The sequence below is a fragment of the Scyliorhinus torazame genome, chromosome 19 (assembly GCF_047496885.1).
Source record: "Scyliorhinus torazame isolate Kashiwa2021f chromosome 19, sScyTor2.1, whole genome shotgun sequence".
Lineage (NCBI taxonomy): Eukaryota > Metazoa > Chordata > Chondrichthyes > Carcharhiniformes > Scyliorhinidae > Scyliorhinus > Scyliorhinus torazame.
Window position 1 is genome coordinate 141,726,943 of NC_092725.1, and position 23,444 is coordinate 141,750,386.

The window sequence follows — 23,444 nt, forward strand, 5'->3', positions numbered from 1 at the left end:
TAGCTTTGTACACTGGCTCTCTCCCGTACGTGCCAGTTTCCCCAACTCTTCATGTTATCTCTTGCTCATCCACCCCCCCAGGCAGCTCCCCCTCCCCCCCCCCCCCTCCCCGGACGTCCCCACCCCCCCGGTTGCTGCTGCTGCTGACCGACCTTCCTCTAACGCTCCGCGAGATAATCTAGGAACGGTTGCCACCGCCTGTAGAAACCCTGCGTAGACCCTCTCAAGGCGAACTTGATCCTCTCCAACTTTATGAACCCAGCCATATCGTTTATCCAGGCCTCCACGCTGGGGGGCTTCGCCTCCTTCCACATTAGCAAGATCCTTCGCTGGGCTACTAGGGACGCAAAGGCCAGAATACCGGCCTCTTTCGCCTCCTGCACTCCTGGTTCGTCCACTACTCCGAATATTGCTAGCCCCCAGCTTGGCTTGACCCGGACTTTCACCACCTGAGATATTGCTCCCGCCACTCCTCTCCAGAACCCCTCCAGTGCCGGGCATGACCAAAACATATGGACATGGTTCGCCGGGCTCCCTGAGCACCTTCCACATCTGTCCTCTACCCCAAAGAACCTGCTCAACCTCGCCCCCGTCAAGTGAGCTCTGTGAACCACCTTAAATTGTATCAGGCTGAGCCTGGCACACGAGGAGGAGGAATTAACCCGACCCAGGGCATCAGCCCACAGACCTTCCTCGATCTCCTCCCCCAGCTCCTCCTCCCATTACCCTTCAACTCTTCTACCAGCGCTTCCCCCTCTTCTTTCATCACCTGGTGTATTGCCGACACCTTGCCCTCTCCAACCCATACACCCGAGATCACCCTGTCTTGAATTTCTTGTGCCGGGAGCAACGGGAATTCCCTCACCTGTCGCCTCACAAAAGCCCTCACCTGCATATATCTAAAGGCATTTCCCGGGGGTAAATCAAACTTCTCCTCCAGTGCCCGTAGGCTCGCAAACGTTCCGTCAATGAACAGGTCCCCCATTCTTCTGAACCCCGCCCGATGCCAGCTCTGGAAACCCCCGTCCATCTTCCCCGGGACAAACCGATGGTTACCCCTGATTGGGGACCACACCGATGCTCCCATTGCACCCCTGTGCCGTCTCCACTGGCCCCAGATCCTTAGCGTTGCCGCCGCCACCGGGCTCGTGGTATACTTTGTCGGCGAGAGCGGCAGCGGTGCCGTCACCAACGCCCCCAGGCTCGTTCCATTGCAGGACGCCATCTCCATCCTCTTCTGTGCCGCCCCCTCTCCCTCCATAACCCACTTGCGGATCATCAACACATTTGCTGCCCAGTAGTAGCTCCCCAGGTTTGGCAGCGCCAACCCTCCTCGGTCCCTACTGCGTTCCAGGAACCCTCTCCTTACCCTCGGGGTCTTATTCGCCCACACAAACCCCATAATACTCCTGCCTACTCTCTTAAAAAAGGCCTTAGTGATCACGATGGGAAGGCACTGAAACACAAACAAAAACCTCAGAAGGACCACCATTTTGACCGATTGCACTCTACCCGCCAGCGAGAGCGGTAGCATGTCCCATCTTTTAAAATCCTCCTCCATTTGCTCCACCAACCTCGTCAGATTCAGTTTATGTAGGGCTCCCCAACTCCTGGCTATCTGGATCCCCAGATACCGAAAGCTCCCCTCTGCCCTCCTCAGCAGTAGGTCCCCTATCCCTCTTTCTTGGTCCCCCGCCTGTAATACAAAGAGCTCACTCTTCCCTACATTGAGCTTATAGCCCGAAAACTCCCCAAACTCCCTTAGAGTCTGCATGACCTCCACCATCCCCTCCATTGGATCCGCCACGTACAGCAACAGGTCATCCGCATATAGCGACACCCGATGCTCTTCTCCCCCTTGGACCACCCCCCTCCATTTATTAGACTCCCTCAGTGACATGGCCAATGGTTCGATCGCCAATGCGAACAACAGGGGGGACAGGGGGCACCCCTGCCTCGTCCCTCGGTACAGCCGAAAGTACTCCGACCTCCGCCGGTTCGTCGCTACACTCGCCACTGGGGCCCAAGAACGTTTGTTAGGTGAAACTAATCTGGACTTGAAGAAAGCGACCCGGGAGGGCGCAGAACGTGGTGTCCAGGAGCTCCAAAGGATAGTCGTCATGAACCTCGTTTGCCCAACAGGACGAGGAGGGCCTCTCTCCTGTCCTGCAGTTCCGGAATCCCGCCGCTGGGGATGCACTCCAAGTGACCAGGACTGACGGCAACATTTTCCAGATGAGAGACACCGTGCTTCCCGCACACCAGAGACCCTTGACACACGGCACCAGAGGGAGTCGGTGGGGCAGATGCCAGCGAGAAATTACACCCACCAGCCAACGTTATCCCGATGACCGTCCCAGAGGGCAGAAGCATTTCATCACTGACAGGCGGGACCAGGCCCACCACCTTTACTGCTTTTTAGCACCATGGGTGGTGCCTATCCAAGTGACTGTTTGGGTCAATGGGTTCCAATACGGATGGGGCTTGCGGTGAGCCACGGTTTCTGTGATCAGCTGCAGCACATATGACCAAATTCAATTAGGGTTACGCTTCTTGGCATTATGAGATCCCGAAGCCCAGCGGGCAATATATACTGGAGAGCTATTGGAGATTGCGGGCACCTCAGAAGTCCCCGTAGAATGTGGGGCTCAGTTGGCGAAATTTACCACTGGTAGTGGTAAAAGGTTTGGGTCCCAATTTGCTGGGAGTGACTGGCTGAAGGGTGGACTGGCAGCAAGCATGAAGGATGTACCCTGACGGGCCGGATGCGGTATTGGCACGTTTCCCGGGGGTATTCCAGGACGGCTTCGGTACCATCCGGGGGACCTCCGCCAAGATATCAGTAGACCCAGAGGCCCAACCACGCTATATTTGGACCCGCCCTATGCTTTGAAACCAAAGGTTGATGCAGAACTGGGCCGTTTGAAGAAGTTGGCGGATTGGGCTGCGCCAGTTGTGCCGGTTATGAAGCCTGACAGTTCTGTCCACCTCGGTGGAGATTATAAAATGACCATCAACTGAGTGTCACATCTGGATCGTTGCCCAGTGCCAAAGATTATGGACCTCTACGCACGGCTCAGCGGAGGAAGAACTTTCACCAAACTCGACATCAACCATGCTTATCTTCAATTGGTCTTTGACCCATCCACATTCAAATATATGACCATCAGCATGCAAAGGGGATTGCATGAGTGCACCAGGCTGCCATTCGGAGTCTCTTCAGCATGTTCCATATTCCAAAGAGTGATGGAAAATATACTCTGAGGATTGCCACAGGTGGCAGTCTACCTGGATGATGTGCTCAATACTGGTTCCTCTTACCGGGAGCACTTGAAAAATCTTGAGGACTTCCTATGTCAGTTTGAGGCAGCCAGGGTCTGCCTATGGCACGAAAAGTGTGTTTTTCATGCAAAGAAGGTGGTCTACTTAAGTTACGTGGTGTACAGGAATGGATTACACCCAGTAGACGATAAGGCGCCATACCAAAGGATCCCACAGAATCTTGCTTGTTCTTGGTCCTTTATGGGACGTTCAGCCCAAACTTGGTGACAGTGTTGACCCCACTGCACCTGTTGTTAAAGAAGGGCCAGTGGTGGGTTTGGGACTGGGACCTGTCACAGCAGAGTGCATTTGACACAGTGAAACGACGACTGGCGTCCTCACATCTGCTGACTCTCTTCGACACATCGAAACGTTCATTGCTCACATGTGACACCTCACTCTAAGGAATCAGGGCCGTCCTGGCACACAAGATGGATGATGGTACTGAGTGGCCTATTGCGTTCGCTCCACGCAGCAGAGCGTAATTACGCTCAGAAAGAAAAAGGTTTGCCGCTCGTGTTCGGCGTAAAACAGTTCCATCAGTATGTCTATGGACATGCGTTCACAGCATATACAGATCATAAACCCTTATTGGGGTTGTTCAAAGAGGATAAGGCAGTTCCCCCAGTGGCGTCGGCCCGCATCCAGCATTGGGCTCGCCTCTTGGCAGCATATGAGTATGTTTTGGAACATCGCCCAGGGGCAAAAATCCATCAAGTGGATGCCCTCAGCCGCCTTCCGCTACCCACCAGTACGCCAACGGCATCGGCCAAAGTAATCACAACCTTACATTGAAAGGACTCTTTGCCTGTGATGGCGGCCCAAGTAAAGGCATTGATACAGATGGGTCTGCTGTTGGCCAGGGTCCACCACATAGTGATGTGCAGAGCCAACACCGTGCCCTCGCAGAGGACCTAAAGGCTTTTACTACAAAAGTGGCGGAACCCAACGTGGTGGACAGCATCCTAAGGAGAGGTTCCTGAGTGGTCATCCCCGTGCGCTGCCCAAGGGTCTCTAAATGAAACTGTTGGCCCGAAGCTATGTGTGGATGCCCGGCATAGACGCAGATATCAAAATGTTGGCAAAATAGTGCACATGGTGCCAGGAGCACCAAAACTGCCCCCAGCAGCTCCACTTCACCCGTGGGAATGGCTGGGCCGGCCATGGTCTCGTCTCCATGTAGCTTATACCTAATTATGGTAGATGAGCATTCCAAATGGATGGATGTGCACCGGATGACGACGACTACTTCATGTGCCATCACTGAGCAGGTGTTTTAGTGTTCACAGACTCCCCTTCGTGTTCACAGACTCCCCAAGGTGCGTGTATCAGACAATGGCAGCTCTTTTACAAATTCGGAGTTGGCAGATTTTCTGAAACAAAATGGGGTCCATCATGTCCGTACCGCACCTTATCAAATGGGTTGGCGGAACATGCCGTGCAGACATTCAAACTCGGAATGTGAAAACAGACCTCAGGTTCCCCAGAAACCGCGCTTAATCGGTTTACTGTTCTACTGTAGGACCACACTGCATGCTACCACCGGGGTGATACCCGTGGAACTTTTGATGGGACATCGCGTCCGCACAAGATTGAGCCTTGTTTCATTGGACATCAGGGAGAGAATCCGCAACCAGCAGGAGCAGGTTGGAATGAAGAAAGCCACACCCATTAGGGAATTTGTTGCAGGACGACACTGTACCACGCTTCGGGACATCCTTTCCTGCAGCGTATGAGTTGGACAACGTTGGCCGAGTCGCACGAGTATGTACCGCGTACCTGGTGCCCATACGCTGCAGGAAAGGATGTCCCGAAGCGTGGTACATTGGCGAGACCATGCAGACGCTGCGACAACGAATGAACGAACATCGCGCGACAGTCACCAGGCAGGAATGTTCCCTTCCAGTTGGGGAACACTTCAGCAGTCAAGGGCATTCAGCCTCTGATCTCCGGGTAAGCGTTCTCCAAGGCGGCCTTCAGGACGCGCAACAACGCAGAATCGCCGAGCAGAAACTTATAGCCAAGTTCCGCACACATGAGTGCGGCCTCAACTGGGACCTGGGATTCATGGTGCATTACATTCATCCCCCACCATCTGGCCTGCGAAATCCTACCAACTGTCCTGGCTTGACACAATTCACACCTCTTTAACCTGGGGTTACCCCACCTCTGGATCTGTAAAGATTTAATCACCTGCTAATGGTCGCATTCCAAGCATTGTCTGGCATCTTTGAATTTGTCTATATATATGTTTCTGGAACATACCTCTTCATTCACCTGAGGAAGGAGCAGCGCTCCGAAAGCTAGTGACATCGAAACAAACCTGTTGGACTTTAACCTGGTGTTGTAAGACTTCGTACTGTGCTCACCCCAGTCCAACGCCGGCATCTCCACATCATGCTTTAGATAGAGCTGATCAATCCCACAACCAACAGATCACCTAGGCTTTTGTAGCTGTACTAGAGTAGCTTAGCTAGAGGCAGGGTTAGTTCTGAAGCACATCGTCTGTACTGCAGTCAGGATATTGTCAAAGCCTTTTCACGGCTATTTATTGATTTCATGTGGAGTGAATTGAATTGGCTGAAGAATGGCTTCTGTGATGGTAGTAGGCCAAAACACATTACTGATAGGGCAATACGGGCTGCAGATGGTTGCAAATGTTTCAACCTTGTTTTTTGCATTCATGTACTGATCTCCACCATCGAGGATGGGGATATTCATGTAGACTCCTTCCATTTGTTGTTTTATTGGCCAACATTATTCACACTTGGTAGCACTGCATGGTAGTGCATGGTAGCACTACAGAGCTTTGATCTGATCCATTGGTTGTAGGATCACTTATCTCTACCACATTTTTGTCTGCTGTTTAGTTGTTTAATTGTCTGCCACCATTTATGAATGGACTACAGAATATTGAAGATTGCATATTGTTTAGTTCCATTCAAAACTCTTCAAGCAATGAAGCAGTTCCTGTCCACATGCTGCAAGACCTAGACAACATTCAGGCTTGAACTAATACGTGGCAAGTAACATTTGTGCTACGCAAGTGTCAGGCAATGACCATCTCCAACCAAAGATAATCTAACCATCTCTCCTTGACATTCAAAGGCTCAACCATTCCCAAATTCCCCATGATCAACAACTTAGGGATCACCATTGGCATGAAACAGTGGATAAAGAGCAGGCCAGAAGCTAGATATTCTCAGCGAATGACTCACCTCCTGACTCCCCCAAATCTTTCCAACATATACAAGGCATAAGTCTATATGGAATACTCTCCATTTGCCTGGATTAATCCAGGTCCAAAAATACTCAAAAAAATTAACATTTATCCAGGTTAAAGCAGCCCACTCACCCACCACCTTAAGCATTCACTCCCTCTGCTAGCAATATACAGTGGCCGCACTGTGTAGCATCTATAAAATGCACTGCAACATCTTACCAAGGCGTTTGCACTACCTCCTCTCAAACTCACAATCTCTAACACCAAGAAAGGCTAGGACACCAAGTACTTGGGAACATCATTACCTCCATGTTCTCCACCAAGGAATAAATCATTCTGATTGGAAGTATCTAACCATTACTTCATCTTCAATTATTGGGTCACAATTCTGGAACTCCCTCCCTAACAGTACTGTGTGACTACCTTCACCCATATGGATTGCAACAGTTCAAGAAGGCAATTCACTACTACCTTCTCCTGAGAAATTAGGGATGGGCAATAAATGCTGGTCCTGCCAGTTACATCATTTCTCACGAATTAATAAACAAACTTATATTTGACTAATATCGACGTGCAAATTAATTATTCATGCTATGTATTTATATGTAATTTTAATTTTTTTAATTTTTACCCAATTATATATTTTCCAATTAAGGGGCAATTTAGCGTGGCCAATCCACTTAACCTGTACATCTTTTGGGTTGTGGGGATGAAACCCATGCAGACACAGGGAGAATGTGCAAACTGCAGACGGACATTGTCCCGGGGCCGCAATCGAACCCGGGTCCTCGGCACATTTTGGCAGCAGTGCTCTACCACCAATGGAAGGCATTTCTTGAAACTCTGTTGGCATTCAGAAAAATCTTCATACAGAATCATGGGAACACACAGTACAAAAAAGCCATTGAGCCCACCATGTTCATGTCAGCTCTTTGAAAGCGCTATCAATAAGTCACAACGTTTTTTTCCACAATCCTGCAAGTTTTTCCCTTCAAGTATTGAAAGCATTTGAAGTTTGTTAACATTAGAATAAGTGAAACAATTGTTTCAAAAGATACCTTTATGATAACTCACTCATATCAGCATTATTACATGAAAGACAGCTGCTAGACAAAACTTTTGCAACTGCATCTGGGTGCAGTTCAATTATTTCCTATTATACAGATCATAAGGATGTAAATATAATCATAGGATGCTAACATAAAACATAATTATCCGCTATTCCAATGAAGATACTATATAAAGATCTATGCATTTGTATCAATGAATAGTGCATGTGCATTTACTCTGTAGCTATTGGTCTGAATAACTGCATTTTGGGTTTCAGCCAAACAAGCCCTGTTTACATTGCAAGGCTCCTGCCTGACTGAAACTTTAACCATCCTGTTTAGGAGAGAGCTCTGTGTATGCCTGAATACACAGATCCATAGCGCTGAGTCCCAACTGTCGGAAACAATAACTTGCATTTAATAATGTGAAATTTGATTTGCGAAAGAGGGGAAATAATCTGTTTCGCTTTAAAAGTCAGCGATGATTAATCAAACACAATTTAGGTTGTTTTGCTTATGGTGTGTTTATTTTTCCCCTTGTCCCTGTAGCAAGCTCTTCATGTTGCTTTCCATGTCACTACTGCGAAATGCTCCCCTTTTTGGGAGCCTCGTACTTCTGAACAACGGACTACCCAACTGTCAAGCTGCAAGTTACAAGACGGCCTGCTTTCTAAATCTGTGGTTGTTGTGAAGTGGCTATGTCAGTGTTTATTTCCTTCTGCAAATTGTTTTGGCTTATTGGCTTTGAAATTCAAGAATGCCCACTTTTTGGATATGCGGGGCGCGGTCGGATTTTTTATCGGGACGGGAGCCTCGTTGGCTCAGCTAGCATTTTTATTGTCAATCTCTAATTTCTCTTCAGAATCTAGATTGCGTGGGATGTGGAGGGGGTTGACACCCCCCGACAAATGGCCGCCGGGGGGTTGACACCCCGACAAATGGCTGCCGGTTTCGTTATAATGGAGCCGGCAAAGCTCAACTGCGTTTAGGGAACTATGCGTTTGGGTCACGATTAGCATTGCAGTGAGCCTCGAGTTAGTGGGTTTGGGGCTCAGCACCGGGGTTCAAATTAGGATGGGGGGTCTCGAATCAGGGCCAGCATTCAAGGCCACGGTGCGGATCAGGATCGAGTCTGGATATTTCGAGGGACAGTTGAGGATTGAATGGGGGTCAAATTGTGTGATGAGGTCAACAGGAGAAGAATTGGGGAGCGGTTAAATGTGAGGTCAGAGGAGCATTGCTGCTCCGTGTTCAAGTTAACGTTTACCCAAGAGGGTAACGATCCCAAATGTGGTTTTCATGGCAAAGGGCCCGAAATATGCGTCATTTCCATATGCAACAGGTCTGTCTGCCTCAGGTATAAATAACGAATGCCTATATTTTTACCTTTCGCACTTTAGAAAACCTGTCACAAGTCATTGTTTTAGAAACAATGTTATTGTGAGTTTTGCGGGCAAAATTATATTACAAGAATTCCATTAATGGGTGCTCCGTGTTCAAGTTAACGTTTCGATCCCAAATGTGGTTTTCATGGCAAAGGGCCCGAAATATGCGTTATTTCCATATGCAACAGGTCTGTCTGCCTCAGGTATAAATAACGAATGCCTATATTTTTACCTTTCGCACTTTAGAAAACCTGTCACAAGTCATTGTTTTCGAAACAATGTTATTGTGAGTTTTGAGGGCAAAATTATATTACAAGAATTCCACTAATGGGTGCCAACCAACTTCTGTAAACATCATCTCGTGGTGTCCACTAACCTGCCAGGAAAGAACAGGTTATTTGTGAATTTGTTACTAATTGTTGCCTACTCTCTAAATGAGATAGAACTGTGAGTTTACTTTGGTATATGGGCCGCAAAGCCTCCATAGCATCACTGAGAATATTCTTATATTTATTATTGTGTAAGGAACGTATCCAACAACAAATAACATTGATCTTGTCACATACTCAAAAGGGCGGCTGCATTGGGTACAACCATAGTCCATAAGACCGTAAAATGGTGCTTCTTCCTTCCCCAGACCGCTTTCAATGGCAGCGTGAAGAGTACACGTGACTCCATAATACAGTGTTTCAAATCCGACAGGTTTCAGGGAAAAGCGAGTCCACTGAAGTCTGTCAGCGCCTTCGGAAGGGATACTCAGCATACTGGATTCATACCCTGCCCCAGGATGATGCTCTTCAGTTGTGCCTGATTGGCCAGAGTTCTTGGTGGGAGAAAAGGGCAGACGGGAATTTATGAAGAAGCTTTGTCAGATGTATATGTACTATTAGGCATTAATGTATTTTTTTTAATGACACGATGAATTAAAGATAAAGGCGATGACTGGAAAAAGACAAAGGTCAGCAAGGTAAAAAGTGAATGCGGTTCAAATTAACTGACCAGAAAAGTTTACAACTAGCTGCACAAATCAGCAGTGGGAATTCTCCTTAACTGAGTATTACACAGTATTCTGATTGTTAGTGATGACAAAAAATCATTCTCGGAAGTGTTGCATATTCCTGGTGTTTCGTTGGATTCACATCATTAAATTGTAAAATATGCAGTTATCTCGATGTTTCGAGAATAAAGAAATATGGCACAATGTTTTGCAGTAGTTTTTTCTCTGAAATTACGATGAACCAGAAATGAGAAACAGAACTAAGGGAAACCACTTTCGATTCTGGGAATGCGGGCGTTGCTACTGCTGCTGCCAGTTCTCTGGCAGTGTGTGTGCCAGCAGGAATTCACGAGTCCAGTGCTCGCCATCAGGGCAGTGTGAAATTCAATGACCAACTCTTAAGAGCCAGGGGAGTGTGCTCCCGAGCACTGCAATAACGGAGAGAGCTGCCCGAGGGAATGTCGTCTCTATGTCATTATAATAACAATGTTATCTTCAATTAAAACAATTTATTCTCTTTTCTCTTTCATGTATCTAAGTCTAGCCCAACCTTTTCAGAATACAACGGCTGCGCAAAGGCTTCCCAAGCAAAATGGAAACAGTAGATTTCCCCCTTTCACTTTCCCCCTGCATGAAGGAGTGTGAAAACGTCGGAAATTCACCCCAATCCTTTATTGCGGGGTAATAGAGGGGAAGGTAGATTCCGTTGTGGAATCTTCAAGTTCTTTAATGTATAAATGTTACAAGTATATTACGCATGTTTCCTGGGTGACGCATATTTCCTGAGTGAGGCATTTAAAATGGGAACTGGTTCTCCATCACTCATTTGTTGTTTAGGGGAAGGGATTGGTTAATTGTGTCTTAAAATGTTAAAAAGTGTTGAACCCGTAGATACATTTGCGGGAAGCAGCAGGGCGCAGTGAACTCACTTCTGGAACTGAAAGTTGTTTAATTTCATAGAAGTGCACGAAAGAATAGTTGAAGGATGTGTATTCTTCAGTGGTTCTTGTTTCGCATTTAGTCACCATTGAGGGATGAGGATTTGTAAAATCTCAGTTACCGCTTTTTAATGTGATTTTCATTCGGATATCTCAGCCAGAGAAACAATTAATGGTTTTGCTGTCATCGAAATCATAACCTATAAAAAAAACAGCAGCCCAGATTGAATATTAATTTATTTCATGACGGCTTCATCCACGTCGTTGATTCTTCATATTTCGTTACATAAACTGCAACAGTGAAGCAAGTGTGAAATCGGATGGATTCTTTCTCGTCTCTTGAAACTGGTTCAAAACTGTTTCCAATAACAAGTAGCATTTAGCTTGGTTACTCTTTTAAAGGCACTAAGGTTTACAGAAATGATTGCTTTTTTTAAGAAACAGACTTTTTGGATTTGTCAAAGAAAAGTCTGCTTATTTCGTAAAAATTAATTAACTAGAACTACTTGTGTGAAGTTACGGGCGGTTCACAAAATCCACACTACAATTTATTAACCGTCGCCGATCAACAAGTATCTCTGTAGACGAGGTGGTGGCACGTCGGAAATGATTACACAAAGTTCTGCATAATAAATCCGTAACTAATAGTTAAAATAGAGAATCTAGTTTGGGAAGCATAATTCATTTATAGATGGCAAAACTGAAAAGCCAATACTGTATTATTTCCTGATCCCTTGCATCAAGTTTGATGATGTGGAGATGCCGGCGTTGGACTGGGGTGAGCACAGTACGAAGTCTTACAACACCAGGTTAAAGTCCAACAGGTTTGTTTCGATGTCACTAGCTTTCAGAGCACTGCTCCTTCCTCAGGTGAAGGAGCAGTCACCTGAGGAAGGAGCAGTGCTCTGAAAGCTAGTGACATCGAAACAAACCTGTTGGACTTTAACCTGGTGTTGTAAGACTTCGTACTGTGATCAAGTTTGATGGTATTTCAGAAGCATCGCACGATTGTGCTAACAAATGTATTAGTTGGTGTTAAAATATGAAGTATTCATATGGATGCGATATATAGGAGAGGAATCAGTTATTAAGATCTAATTTACCGCACAAATGGGCAGGACCGAATAATTCATCAGGGGACAACGACAGCATGTAAATATTGCTCGGAATGAGATGATGAACTCGACAGCATAAATCACAGAAGAAAAATGGTACAACATACCATATTAGAACATCTTACTGTGTTACTCTATCAAGCTCATTTTAATTTAGGCTACTGTAAATATGGAAGATGCATTATGACTCAAGTCACATGAAATAGCTTTCACCTCTCCAGATATTTCCCTTCATAATTTTTAGAATTTGTTCGAGATTAAAAAGAGAAATGGGAAAAAGCCAGTATCCTTACAGATTCAGAATTTATTGTGCAGCTAATTTATATTCCTAACAAGATTATTTTACCGACAAATGTATTGGAATACAAATATAAATATATATTACAAACAGCAATGAAGCATGCTCTTCCTGCTGGCCCAGTGGCATAATACACTTCCTCCCATTATTTAGAAATAAGTATATTTACACTATCAAGAAATGACAGATAGACTGATGTGATCTAAATTATTTTTGAAAGTCGGAATAAACTGTTTATTTAATTTCGTTGTCTGAAGGAATTTCTCCTTCCCTTCATTCTCTTAACTGATGGTTCAATAGCAAAACGCCATCTTAAACTCTGTGCCCCCAAACCTACACACATATTTTGATAGTGTGAGGATATATGTCTGAAAAATTATGTCTGCCCCATTTAGTTATTTCCGTTGAATGCATAAAGTTTGACGTCTGGTTTGGTGCATTATTACTGTGAAAAGAGGACCTAACGATTCTATTCTCCTGAAACTAAAATTTGGTTTGGAAATGTTAATGATTTTTAGGATTATAGTATATGGATCAATATGATGCCCGAGCATGATATTGTAATGAAACGCAACAATATGCTCTTATAGAGGAGAAATAAAATTCCATTCTCGAATCAGTCAACGATGTGTATTAAATCTCACTCTGCAATTGAAAGAGTCCATGTTTTTATTTATTTACCTGGATCTTACCAGATCTCTTCAATAATCCGAAGTGGAGACGGCTAATGCGGTCGAGCTGGCTTTATCACACAAGGCATTTTGCACCTTTTTCCTGTTCCACTTGAAAACGCGCGTCCAGTAATTAATCCCCAGCCAATAGATAATTATGATCTGTCCTCGTCAAATCATCGCATCATTATTCGAGTAGCAATCATTCCTTCTTTTCATAACATCTATCTGCCACTTTTCTTTGCCTTCCTGATGTAGCCTCTGGCCTTACATCCTTGTACCGTCTCATTATTCACAATATGACTATGTGTGTCTGTCATCTAATCCACACATTAGATTTCTACCTATTCCAGCTCGACAATCAAATTTTATAACAAGTTATGCAAATATTTGCCTCACTTTCCGAGTAACTTCGAAAATTCTTAAGACTGTGAAGAGTGGCATTGGATTTTGAAATGTGGCGCACATCATGCTATGCAGAATGTGTGTAAACTGCACAAATGCATGGTGGCAATGGTGTATGAACTAGTACAGGATATTCTCTACCTCTGCAGGATATACAAAACGTGTGTTTAAGTGGGGAGCGGAAAGGCTTGCTGCTCCAATTACACCGTGAAAGCAGTGAGCTTCATTGCATTTCTTCATATCGATGCAGCAAAGGCTGACATGCAGCAAAGGCTGACATTCAGCAGTTAAGAAAATAAATGATACATGGGCAGAGAGTAAACAACCTGTAGAGAGTAGTTATTGCACGGAGAGCGAGCGCTGTTATCGTCGGTCGGCCAGTGCATGAGATTTGGGGACGTCAGCAACACTGTGTCTTAATGCCCATCTACTTTTACATCCAATCACCATCTTGCAGTGCCATTCCCTCCCACGTTGGGAGATTTTGTACAGTAACGGCATTACAGTGTTAATGTACAGTAAGAAGTCTTACAACACCAGGTTAGTCCAACAGGTTGTTTCAAATCACTAGCTTTCGGAGCACTGCTCCTTCCTCAGGTGAATGAAGAGGTATGTTCCAGAAACATATATTGGATTGGATTTGTTTATTGTCACGGTACTGAGGTACAGTGAAAAGTATTTTTCTGCAAGCAGCTCAACAGATCATTAAGTACCATGAGAAGAAAAGGGAATAAAAGAAAATACATCATAGGGCAACACAACATATACAATGTAACTACATAAGCACTGGCATCGGATGAAGCATACAGGGTGTAGTGTTAATGAGGTCAGTCCATAAGAGGGTCATTTAGGAGTCTGGTGACAGTGGGAAAGAAGCTGTTTTTGAGACAAATATATATAGACAAAGTCAAAGATGCAAGACAATTGAATGCGAGCATTTGCAAGTAATTAAGTCTTTACAGATCTAGAGACAGGGGCAACCCCAATTAAGTCTTTACAGATCTAGAGACAGGGGCAACCCCAGGTTAAAGAGGTGTGAATTGCCTCAAGCCAGGACAGTTGGTAGAATTTCGCAAGTGTTAATGTAAGCCTACCTGTGACATTAATAAAGATTACTATCTAATACATTGCTTGGCACTTCAAAACCCAATTAGCTAATCAGTCGTATTGGCTGGGCGGGCATTAAGCAGCCGCATATCTCAATGAAGGTGCAGACACTTGGTGATTGATTGTCCAGGAGGCATTGATTTAGAGGATTGATTGAGAAATGTGTGCTCCCATTCATTGATGTATTTGAACAAGTCTTGTGTCAATCAGAGTGATGGAGGGATGAGGACCTCCCAGGTGAGTTTCAGATTGAGGAGAGATTTCCAGCCGGGCAAATCCCAACAGTGGGTTCCTGTGGCCTGATTATGTTGGAAGATAGAAATAACGTTAGTAACCGTGCACGTCTGGTGTCGCCGGGGGGGGCGGGGCGGGGCGGGGGGGGAGCATTTCTCTCGCAGCTGCACTTTTAAAAGTAGTGTCTTTTTATTTTTTTTAGGGGTGATCAACAAAATGCACACTGCCTCTCTGTGCAGATGCCTTTCTGATGGCGGCTCAGAGTCCTGGACGCTGCAGAAGGCTTGTGTTTGCTCCCGTTTTAAACCAGAAAGAAGGCTGAGAAGTGTCATTAGGTTAAAATATAGCATTTGATCAACACTCTGCCGCCTAATATTTACTGCTGTGCCAGTTAAACCCTGGCTCAACATTTACAATTAATTCCGACCACATTAAAATCTATAAACCTTGCTGGACAGTGTTTTTTTGGGGGGGGGGGTATTTCTATGCCACCCCCCCTCCCCTCTCTTGACCCCCTCCCCCTATCTCTCTTCACCCCCTCCCCTCTCTCTCTTCTCTCTCTCACCCCCCTCTCTCTTCACACCCTCTCTCTTTACCCCCCTCCCCTCTCTCCCTTCACACCCTCTCTCTCTTCACCCCCTCCCCTCTCGCTCTTCTCTCTCTTCACCCCCTCCCCTCTCACTTCACCCCCTCTCTTCACCCCCTCCCCTCTCACTTCACCCCCTCTCTTCACCCCCTCCCCTCTCACTTCACCCCCTCTCTTCACCCCCTCCCCTCTTCTCTCTCTTCACCCCCTCCCTCTCTCATCACCCCTCCCCCTTTCTTCAACCTCTCCTCCTCTTCACCCCCTCCCCCTCTCTCTTCGCCCCCTCCCCCCTCTCTTCACCCCCCTCCCCCCTCTCTCTTTGCCCCCTCCCCCACTCTTCATCCCTCCCTCTTCGCCCCTCCCTTCACCCCCTCCCTCTCATCACCCCTCCCACTCTCTTCACCCCCTCCCCCTCTCTCTTCGCCTCCTCCCCCTCTCTCTTCACCCACTCCCCCCTCTCTTCGCCCCCCTCTCCCCTCGCCCCCCTCCCTTTCTTCGCCCCCCTCTCCCCTCGCCCCCCTCCCTTTCTTCGCCCCCTCCCCCCTCTCTCTTCGGCCCCCTCCCCCCTCTCTCTTCGCCCCCCTCCCCCTCTCTCTTCACTCCCTCTCTCTTCACCCCCTCCCCCCTCTCTCTTCACTCCCTCCCGCCCCTCCTCCCTCTCTTCCCCTCCTCCCTCTCTTCCCCCCCTCCCTCTCATCCCCCCCTCCCTCTCTCCCCCCCTCCCCTCCTCCCCCCCTCCCCTCCTCCCTCTCTTCCCCCCCCTCCCCTCCTCCCTCTCTTCCCCCCCTCCCCTCTCTTCCCCCCCTCCCCCTCTCTTCCCCTCCTCCCTCTTCCCCCCTCCCCCTCTCCCCCCTCCCTCCCCCTCTTCCCCCCCTCCCCCTTTTCCCCCCTCCTCCCCCTCTTCCCCCCTCCCTCCCCCTCTTCCCCCCTCCCTATCTTCCCCCTCCCTCTTCCCCCTCCCACCCCCTCTTCCCCCCTCTCTTCCCCCCTCCCTCTCTTCCCCCTCCCTCTTCCCCCCTCCCTCTTCCCCCCTCCCTCTTCCCCCTCCTTTCTTCCCCCCCTCCCCCCACCCTTCTTCCCCCCCTCCCCCTCCTTTCTTCCCCCCCTCCCCCCCTCCTTTCTTCCCCCCTCCCCCCTCCTTTCTTCCCCCCCACCTTTCTTCCCCCCCTCCCCCCCTCCCCCCTCCTATCTTCCCCCCCTCCTTTCTTCCCCCCCTCCCCCCCTCCTTTCTTCCCCCCTCCCCTCTCTTCCCCCCTCCTCCTCCCCCCTCCCCCCTCCCCCTCCTCCTCCCCCCCCCCTCCCCCTCCCCCCTCCCCTCCTCCTCCTCCCCCCCTCCCCTCCTCCTCCCCCCTTCCCCTCCTCCTCCCCCCCTTCCCCTCCCCTCCTCCTCCTTTCTTCCCCCCCTCCCCCCTCCTTTCTTCCCCCCCTCCCCCTCCTTTCTTCCCCCCCCTCCTTTCTTCCCCCCCCTCCCCCCCTCCTTCTTCCCCCCCTCCCCCCCTCCTTTCTTCCCCCCTCCCTCTCTTCCCCCCCCTCCTCCTCCCCCTCCCCCCTCCCCTCCTCCCCCTCCCCCCTCCCCTCCTCCTCCTCCCCCCCTCCCCTCCTCCTCCCCCCTTCCCCTCCTCCTCCCCCCCTTCCCCTCCCCTCCTCCTCTCCCCCTTCCCCTCTCCCCCTTCCCCTCCCCTCCTCCCCCCCTTCCCCTCCCCTCCTCCTCTCCCCCTTCCCCTCCCCTCCTCCCCTCCCCCTTCCCCTCCCCTCCTCCCCCCCTTCCCCTCCCCTCCTCCCCCCCTTCCCCTCCCCTCCTCCTCTCCCCCTTCCCCCCCCCCTTCCCCCTCCCCTCCTCCTCTCCCCCTTCCCCTCCTCCCCCCTTCCCCTCCCCTCCTCCTCTCCCCCTTCCCCTCCCCATCCTCCTTCCCCCTCCCCTCCTCCTCTCCCCCCCCTCCTCTCCCCCTTCCCCTCCCCTTCCCCCTCCCCTCCTCCTCTCCCCCCCTCCCCCTCCCCTCCCCCCCCCTCCTCCTCATCCCCCCCCCCCCTCCTCCACTTCCCCCCCCCCCTCCACCTCCCCTTCCCCCCCCCTCCTCCCCCCCCCTCACCCCCCCTTCCCCCCCCTCCTCCCCCCACCCCCTCCCCCCCTTCCCCCCCCTCCCCCCCTCCCCTCCCTCCTCCTCCCCCCCTTCCCCCCCCCCTCCTCCCCCTCCCCCCCTTCCCCCCCTCCCCACCTTCCCCCCCTCCCCTCCCCTCCTCCTCCCCCCCTTCCCCCTCCTCCTCCCCCCCCTTCCCCCCCTCCTTCCCCCCTCCTCCTCCCCCCCCTTCCCCCCTCCTTCCCCCCTCCTCCCCCCTCCTTCCCCCCCCTCCTCCCCTCCCCCCCCCCCTCCCCTCCTCCTCCCCTTCCCCCCTCCTCCCCCTCCCCTCCTCCTCCCCTTCCCCCCCCTCCTCCTTCCCCCCCCTCCCCTCCCCCTCTTCCCCCCCCTCCCTCTCTTCACCCCTCCCCCTCTTCCCCCCTCCCCCCCCCCTCCCTTCCCTTCCCCCCCCTCCCTTCCCCCCCCCTCCCCCCCCTCCCTTCCCCCCCCTTCCCTTCCCCCCTCCCCCCCCCTTCCCTTCCCCCCCTCCCCCCCCCTTCCCTTCCCCCCCTCCCCCCCTTCCCTTCCCCCCCTCCCCCCCTTCCCTTCCCCCCCTCCCCCCCCTTCCCTTCCCCCCCCTCCCCCCCCCTTCCCTTCCCCCCTTCCCTCCCCCCCCCTTCCCTTCCCTCCTCCCCCCCCCTCCCCCCTCCCTTCCCCCCCTCCCCTTCCCTCCTCCCCCTCCCCCCTCCCTTCCCCCCTCCTCTCCTCCCCCCCCTCCCCCCTCCCTTCCCCCCTCCTCTCCTCCCCCCCCTCCCCCCTCCCTTCCCCCCTCCCCTTCCCTCCTCCCCCTCCCCTCCCCCCCCTCCCCTCCCCCCTCCTCTCCTCCCCCTCCTCCCCCCACCCTCTTCCTCCCCCCCTTCCCCCTTCCCCCCCTCTTCCTTCCCCCCCTCCCCCCTTCCCTCCTCCCCTCCCCCCCCTCTCTTCACCCCCTCCCCTCCCTCTCTTCACCCCTCCCCCTCTTCCCCCCCTCCTTCCTCCCCTCCTTCCCCTTCCCTCCTCCCCTTCCCCCCCTCCCCTCCCCCTCTTCACCCCCTCCCCTCCCCCTCTTCCCCCCTCCCCCTCTCCCTCTCTTCCCCCCCCCTCCTCCTCCTCCTCCCCCCTTCCCCTCCCTCTTTTCCGCCTCCAGCCCCCCCCCTCTCTTCACCCCCCCCCCTCTCTTCACCCCCCCCTCCCTCTCTTCACCCCCTCCCTCTCTTCACCCCCTCCCCTCCCTCTCTTCACCCCCCCCCCCTCCCTCTCTTCACCCCCCCCCCCTCCCTCTCTTCACCCCCCCCCCCTCCCTCTCTTCACCCCCCCCCTCCCTCTCTTCACCCCCCCCCCTCCCTCTCTTCACCCCCTCCCCTCCTCTCTTCACCCCCTCCCCTCCTCTCTTCACCCCCTCCCTCCCTCTCTTCACCCCCTCCCCTCCCTCTCTTCACCCCCCTCCCCTTAAAGTGCGAACAGATTTTACTCACCCCGCGTCCCTGCCTCTAACTGACAGCCAGAAGTTTCTCCTCCGGTTTTAAAAACAGAAGCAAACAGAACCCCGCAGCGCTCTGGGCCGGTGGCCGCCCGAAGGAGCCGGGGAGGCTGCAACTTTCCACTTCGATATCATCCTGCGTCTATTTTTTTCCTCCTCAAAAAAAAAACAACCCAAAATATATTTGTGTGTAACCCAGCTCTTCCATTTGCGCCGGGCCTGACAGGACTGTGCGTGGGTCAGAGCTGCGGCGCCAGCCCGATGCCAGGAGGGTGTGAGGGAATAAAAACCTTGGTGGGATGTGGTTTGTGTTGTTGTTGTTTTCGGCGCAGCTTGAACCCGACTTTTGAGGGAAACGGTTGTCGCCGTTTCAAATATGAATTCAAAAAGTTGGACGGCTGCGTGTGGAGCTGCGCGCCGCGCGATTCTCCGCTTCCCCCCGCCCCCTCCCGGGCCGGGGTGATTGACAGGCCTTTCCCTCCAATAAGGGGCGCTCGGCCGCCCGCCACCGTTTGTCGGGTCCCAGCCAATGGGAGGGGGGGGCGAGGCGGGGCCCCGCGCGCTGATTGGCCGGCCCGCCGTGGCGTGCTCTCTCCCCCCCCCCCCCCCACACACACGGCTGGCTCGAGCTGTCCGTCAGCGCGGGAGCCCCGAGCCCGCTCGCTTCACAGTCTGGCCTGGCGGGCGGGCGGGCCGGTCCTGGCCTCGGCCTCCTTCACCACGGCCGGGCTCGCCGCGCCGTCTCTTCACAGTTGCTGCTAGTTTTCAAAGCGTCCCCCGGGCCGCCAGTGAGGCGCCGAAGCCCACTTTGTCAGCCCACTCTCCCCCACCACCACCTCACCTCAGCAAAATCATCCCCCAGAAGATGCCCTTATACAGGTACATTTCTTTCAGAACACTCGTTTCCAGGTTAGAAACATGGAGGGCAGTAATTAATTTGTGAATATTTATTTCACAGGGTGGCATGCAGCACTCAACAACGCCTTTGCAGGTCTGCTCAGGCGCATCTCATTACATTAACAGCCGCCACATCGGAGCCACCAAATTGTCTCCAGCTCCTCTCTCCTACCCTCACCTTCACTTTCAGGTGGCAGTCCAGGCAACCGTAACCCTGCCTGGGATTACCTGCACCCCTGCCTGGGATTACCTGCACCCCTGCCTGGGATTACCTGCACCCCTGCCTGGGATTACCTGCACCCCTGCCTGGATTACCTGCACCCCTGCCTGGGATTACCTGCACCCCTGCCTGGGATTACCTGCACCCCTGCCTGGGATTAACCTGCACCCCGCCAAGCAGCTGCACACTCACTGTTCAATTGTAAAACTACCTCGGCGTCAGCATGTTGTACACATTTTTTTCCTTTTATTTGATTTCAGGATGCCAGGCAAAGTCAGCATCCCCTTCACACGTTACAAAACAAAATGAGAAATATAACCAATATTAAGGCAGAATACAAGTCTGGCTCAGGACGCTTTTCTCTTTCAAGCATAGCCTTATATTATGACAGGCAAAAACGGAAGGGAAAGTCTACAATAAAGCATTTACAAATGCCCATGAAATACGCCGCTTTGGCTTAACGGAAAATTATCTTCTAGATTCCAAAAACATCAATTCTTTTTAACATAAATAAGTTAGTATAATTTCTCAGTGTCTTTACAAAGTTATGTACACAGGTACATTTTAGACTTTCTTTTAAACGTACAATACACAGGTATTGTAGCCTGGCAGTTTAAAAACTGCATTGGAAAACTACATTGCTACTATTCAAGTCATACTTATTCTAAACCCCCCCCTTCTCCCCCCACCAAAACGTTTTTTTATGTGCTACAAAAAAAAAAACCCTATATACACAGGTAGTAAAATCAGCCAAGTGATAAGGAAGAACCTAATTGCACAGCGCTATATCCACTCTAAAATAGGCGGTTTAGTGTTCAGGAGTTCAGTGCTTGGGCTCTCCTCACTGGGAGAGATAACAATATGTCTGTCTCTGAGGAGGTTGTCCTCGCTTCATCAAGCACTGCCGTGGATGAACAAGGAAAAAAGGATCTTCATATCTAACAAGAAAAATACAAAGCATTGATTAATACAATGTTCGGTCATACTTTTGGTTCAGATATAAATGGGCCAAGTAGCCTCCTCGTGCACTTTTACAATTGTGATTCTGTGAAGCATCATTGTAATTACTTAAAATGCTACTTGGCATAGCCATGCTGACCATTTCAAGTCAGCCACGGATACAGTTGGCTAAAAGTTTAAGCAACTGATTATTTAACTGCACGCTGAACCAACTAACACTACACGTAGTGTTAAGACTTTTAGTGTTAAGGACTTTTGTGTGCACAGATACAATCAGGTTATCATCGGTGATAATAAACCAAACCAATACATTTCTGTTTTTGAAACTTTTAAAATCTATCTGGCTGGTTAAGTTACATTGTGTTGCCTGGGACTAACCTAAAATAAAAAAGTCAATTTCAGTCAGCATGGCAAGACACATTAGACATAAAGCCATGTTTAACTAACTTTTCAATGCAACAATAAGTATTATTGGATCACCAAACATAATTAGCACTGATGTTTCAAGCCATTCCTTTAAAAAAGGAAACGCATTTGATTTTTGATTCGGTGGGAGGGGAAAGTGGAAGAGTTTTCGTCGAAAATAGCTGTCTTAAGAATTGGATCGGGCTAGTTAAATCTATCAATTTATCAAAGAAAAAGGGTATAACTAAAAATGTCAGCATACCTGTAATTAGGACATTTAAAAATAGCCTAGTTCCAGGGTGTGTCATGTGTCACACTCCATGCTCTCCCATACAAAAACAAGTTTAGCATACACAATACTTTCACAAAAAGTTATGTGGATATTATTTTTCAATTAACTGCTCTGATGAAGGTCACCAATAGGCAAGGCCTGAAAATCTCAGTTTAGTTTGTTGTGATTAACCATTTCAAAAGCCGCTCCCCCACCTCACCCCTGTTTGTATATTAAGTCTAATGGTGTATACTACACAGTCCCTCTTCTCATTTGCTTTTACCATAATTTACAGAATCAAAGCAGAAATCAAGTAGTATGCAAACCAACGTTTACTTTTGCTCCAACTCTCTCCCCCCCCCCCCCCCCCCAAGTATTACTTTGAAGGCTCCTTATACTTAGCAGGCGCGATAAAGAATAGCATGCTGTGGCGATCGGTTTGTAACGCGCGATTATTCCCTCTACTATATTCATGCTGGAAGTTGGGACTTCAAAAGAAAAAAGATGTATAAAGCTTACAAAGCCGTTCTGCTTACTGTTGTGGATGCGTCCCCCCCCACCTAACGCGCGTTACATTTGCACAGTCAGTCCTGTGACTTTCTGGATTGACAACACTTGGGGGCAACAACAACAAAAAATCTGCACTTCTTTGTGGAGGGAAGGAAAAAGGGAGAGACCAAGGCGTTTAGATACTTGTACAGGACGCTGGTGTGTATCTAGTTATTTGAAAAGCAGCTGGAAATAATCACCTGTGCATACGTGTCGTTTTCAAAATATAGCAAAGGAAAACCCCAGTGACATTGCAAACCCTGCGTAAGATCTCAAATCTTCAACTTGAGGCACGGAGGCCGATTTGTCTTCTATCTTACTTGAAGCCGTAAATTTCTGAGGTATTTTGGAGGAGACAGGCAATTGGAAAAAGAGGGACAGGAGGGCTACCTTGTGACTATTCTTTTATGTTTGATGTCCGCTCGAAATGGACTTTTTCGGCGTCTTCTCTAGTGCACTCAGACTGGGAGAACTTGCTGACCACTCTGCCTCCGTCTGTGTGTTCATCCTTTTTGCTTCTGGAAAGGCATCTGCAATCAAGAAAAGCTCATTAACAAACTGAAAACCAAGAAGCTGGTAATATTTCGGGCTCATTTCTCCTCCGGGGCGAACATTGGCCACTCGGGTTGACATTAGTCACCCACGTCTCAAGCAGGGGTTTGTTGAAGCAAAAATAAAAATGCCGTTTGCTTCATCTTTCCAAAAGGCCTTTGAAGTTGCAGTATCCCTTTTCAAACGTAGGGGAATTCACACTTAACCCCAAGCAGACCCAAGAGCTGCAGGATTCTAAAGCGGGCCCGGCTGAAAATAAGAGGGAAAAAAGCACTGATTGGGCGAGACCAGATTTTTTTTTTAAAGAGAAAAAGAGGTCTGTTTGAAAATGGATCCCGCAGCTTGCAATGGAGCAGTACATCTTGGTCACTTACCCATTGACGCAGCTCGTTTTCGGACACCACAGCATTGCTCTTTTGAGTCTGTGAAATGTTCAGTTGTCTCGCTAACCGCGTCCTTTTGCTGGGGACGGGCTGTGAGCGTGTCCCCCGCCAGAGTCCCCACGTAAACTAGCGCCTGGTTGCCGTTCACATCCACACTGCCGTCCGCCGCTGACACTTGCTCCCTGGGAGGACGCCAGTAAAAATTCGGCACATCCTTGCGCTCGGCGGCTTCCCATTTGTAAATCCCATCCAGCGGCGTGTCCCTCTCGAAGTCGTAGTTCCACCGCCGACTGTCCTGCTCC

At 50.0% G+C, this 23,444-nt stretch overlaps 1 protein-coding gene and 2 long non-coding RNA genes across 3 annotated transcripts in view; 1 reads left to right on the forward strand and 2 right to left on the reverse strand.

The window, feature by feature from the left end:
* Positions 1-9,692, forward strand: part of LOC140396566 (uncharacterized) — a 30,870-nt gene extending 21,178 nt beyond the window's left edge. The window contains exon 4 of the long non-coding RNA XR_011936572.1: positions 9,616-9,692. This is a non-coding gene — a long non-coding RNA (uncharacterized lncRNA). The remainder of the gene's footprint in view (positions 1-9,615) is intronic.
* LOC140396567 (uncharacterized) lies at positions 7,587-11,717 on the reverse strand. Its single transcript, XR_011936574.1, has 2 exons — positions 10,905-11,717; positions 7,587-9,801 (listed from the first exon to the last, which is right to left on the reverse strand). It is a non-coding gene; the product is annotated as an uncharacterized lncRNA (long non-coding RNA).
* An 8,529-nt stretch (positions 11,718-20,246) lies between these two features.
* LOC140395975 (cyclin-dependent kinase inhibitor 1B-like) overlaps positions 20,247-23,444 on the reverse strand; it is a 23,135-nt gene continuing 19,937 nt past the window's right edge. Inside the window, exons 3-5 of the mRNA XM_072484002.1 lie at positions 23,134-23,440; positions 22,598-22,737; positions 20,247-20,960 (exon numbers count right to left, since the gene is read on the reverse strand). Coding sequence (XP_072340103.1) covers positions 22,613-22,737; positions 23,134-23,440 — 432 coding nt within the window. The 3' untranslated portion in view covers positions 20,247-20,960; positions 22,598-22,612. The remainder of the gene's footprint in view (positions 20,961-22,597; positions 22,738-23,133; positions 23,441-23,444) is intronic.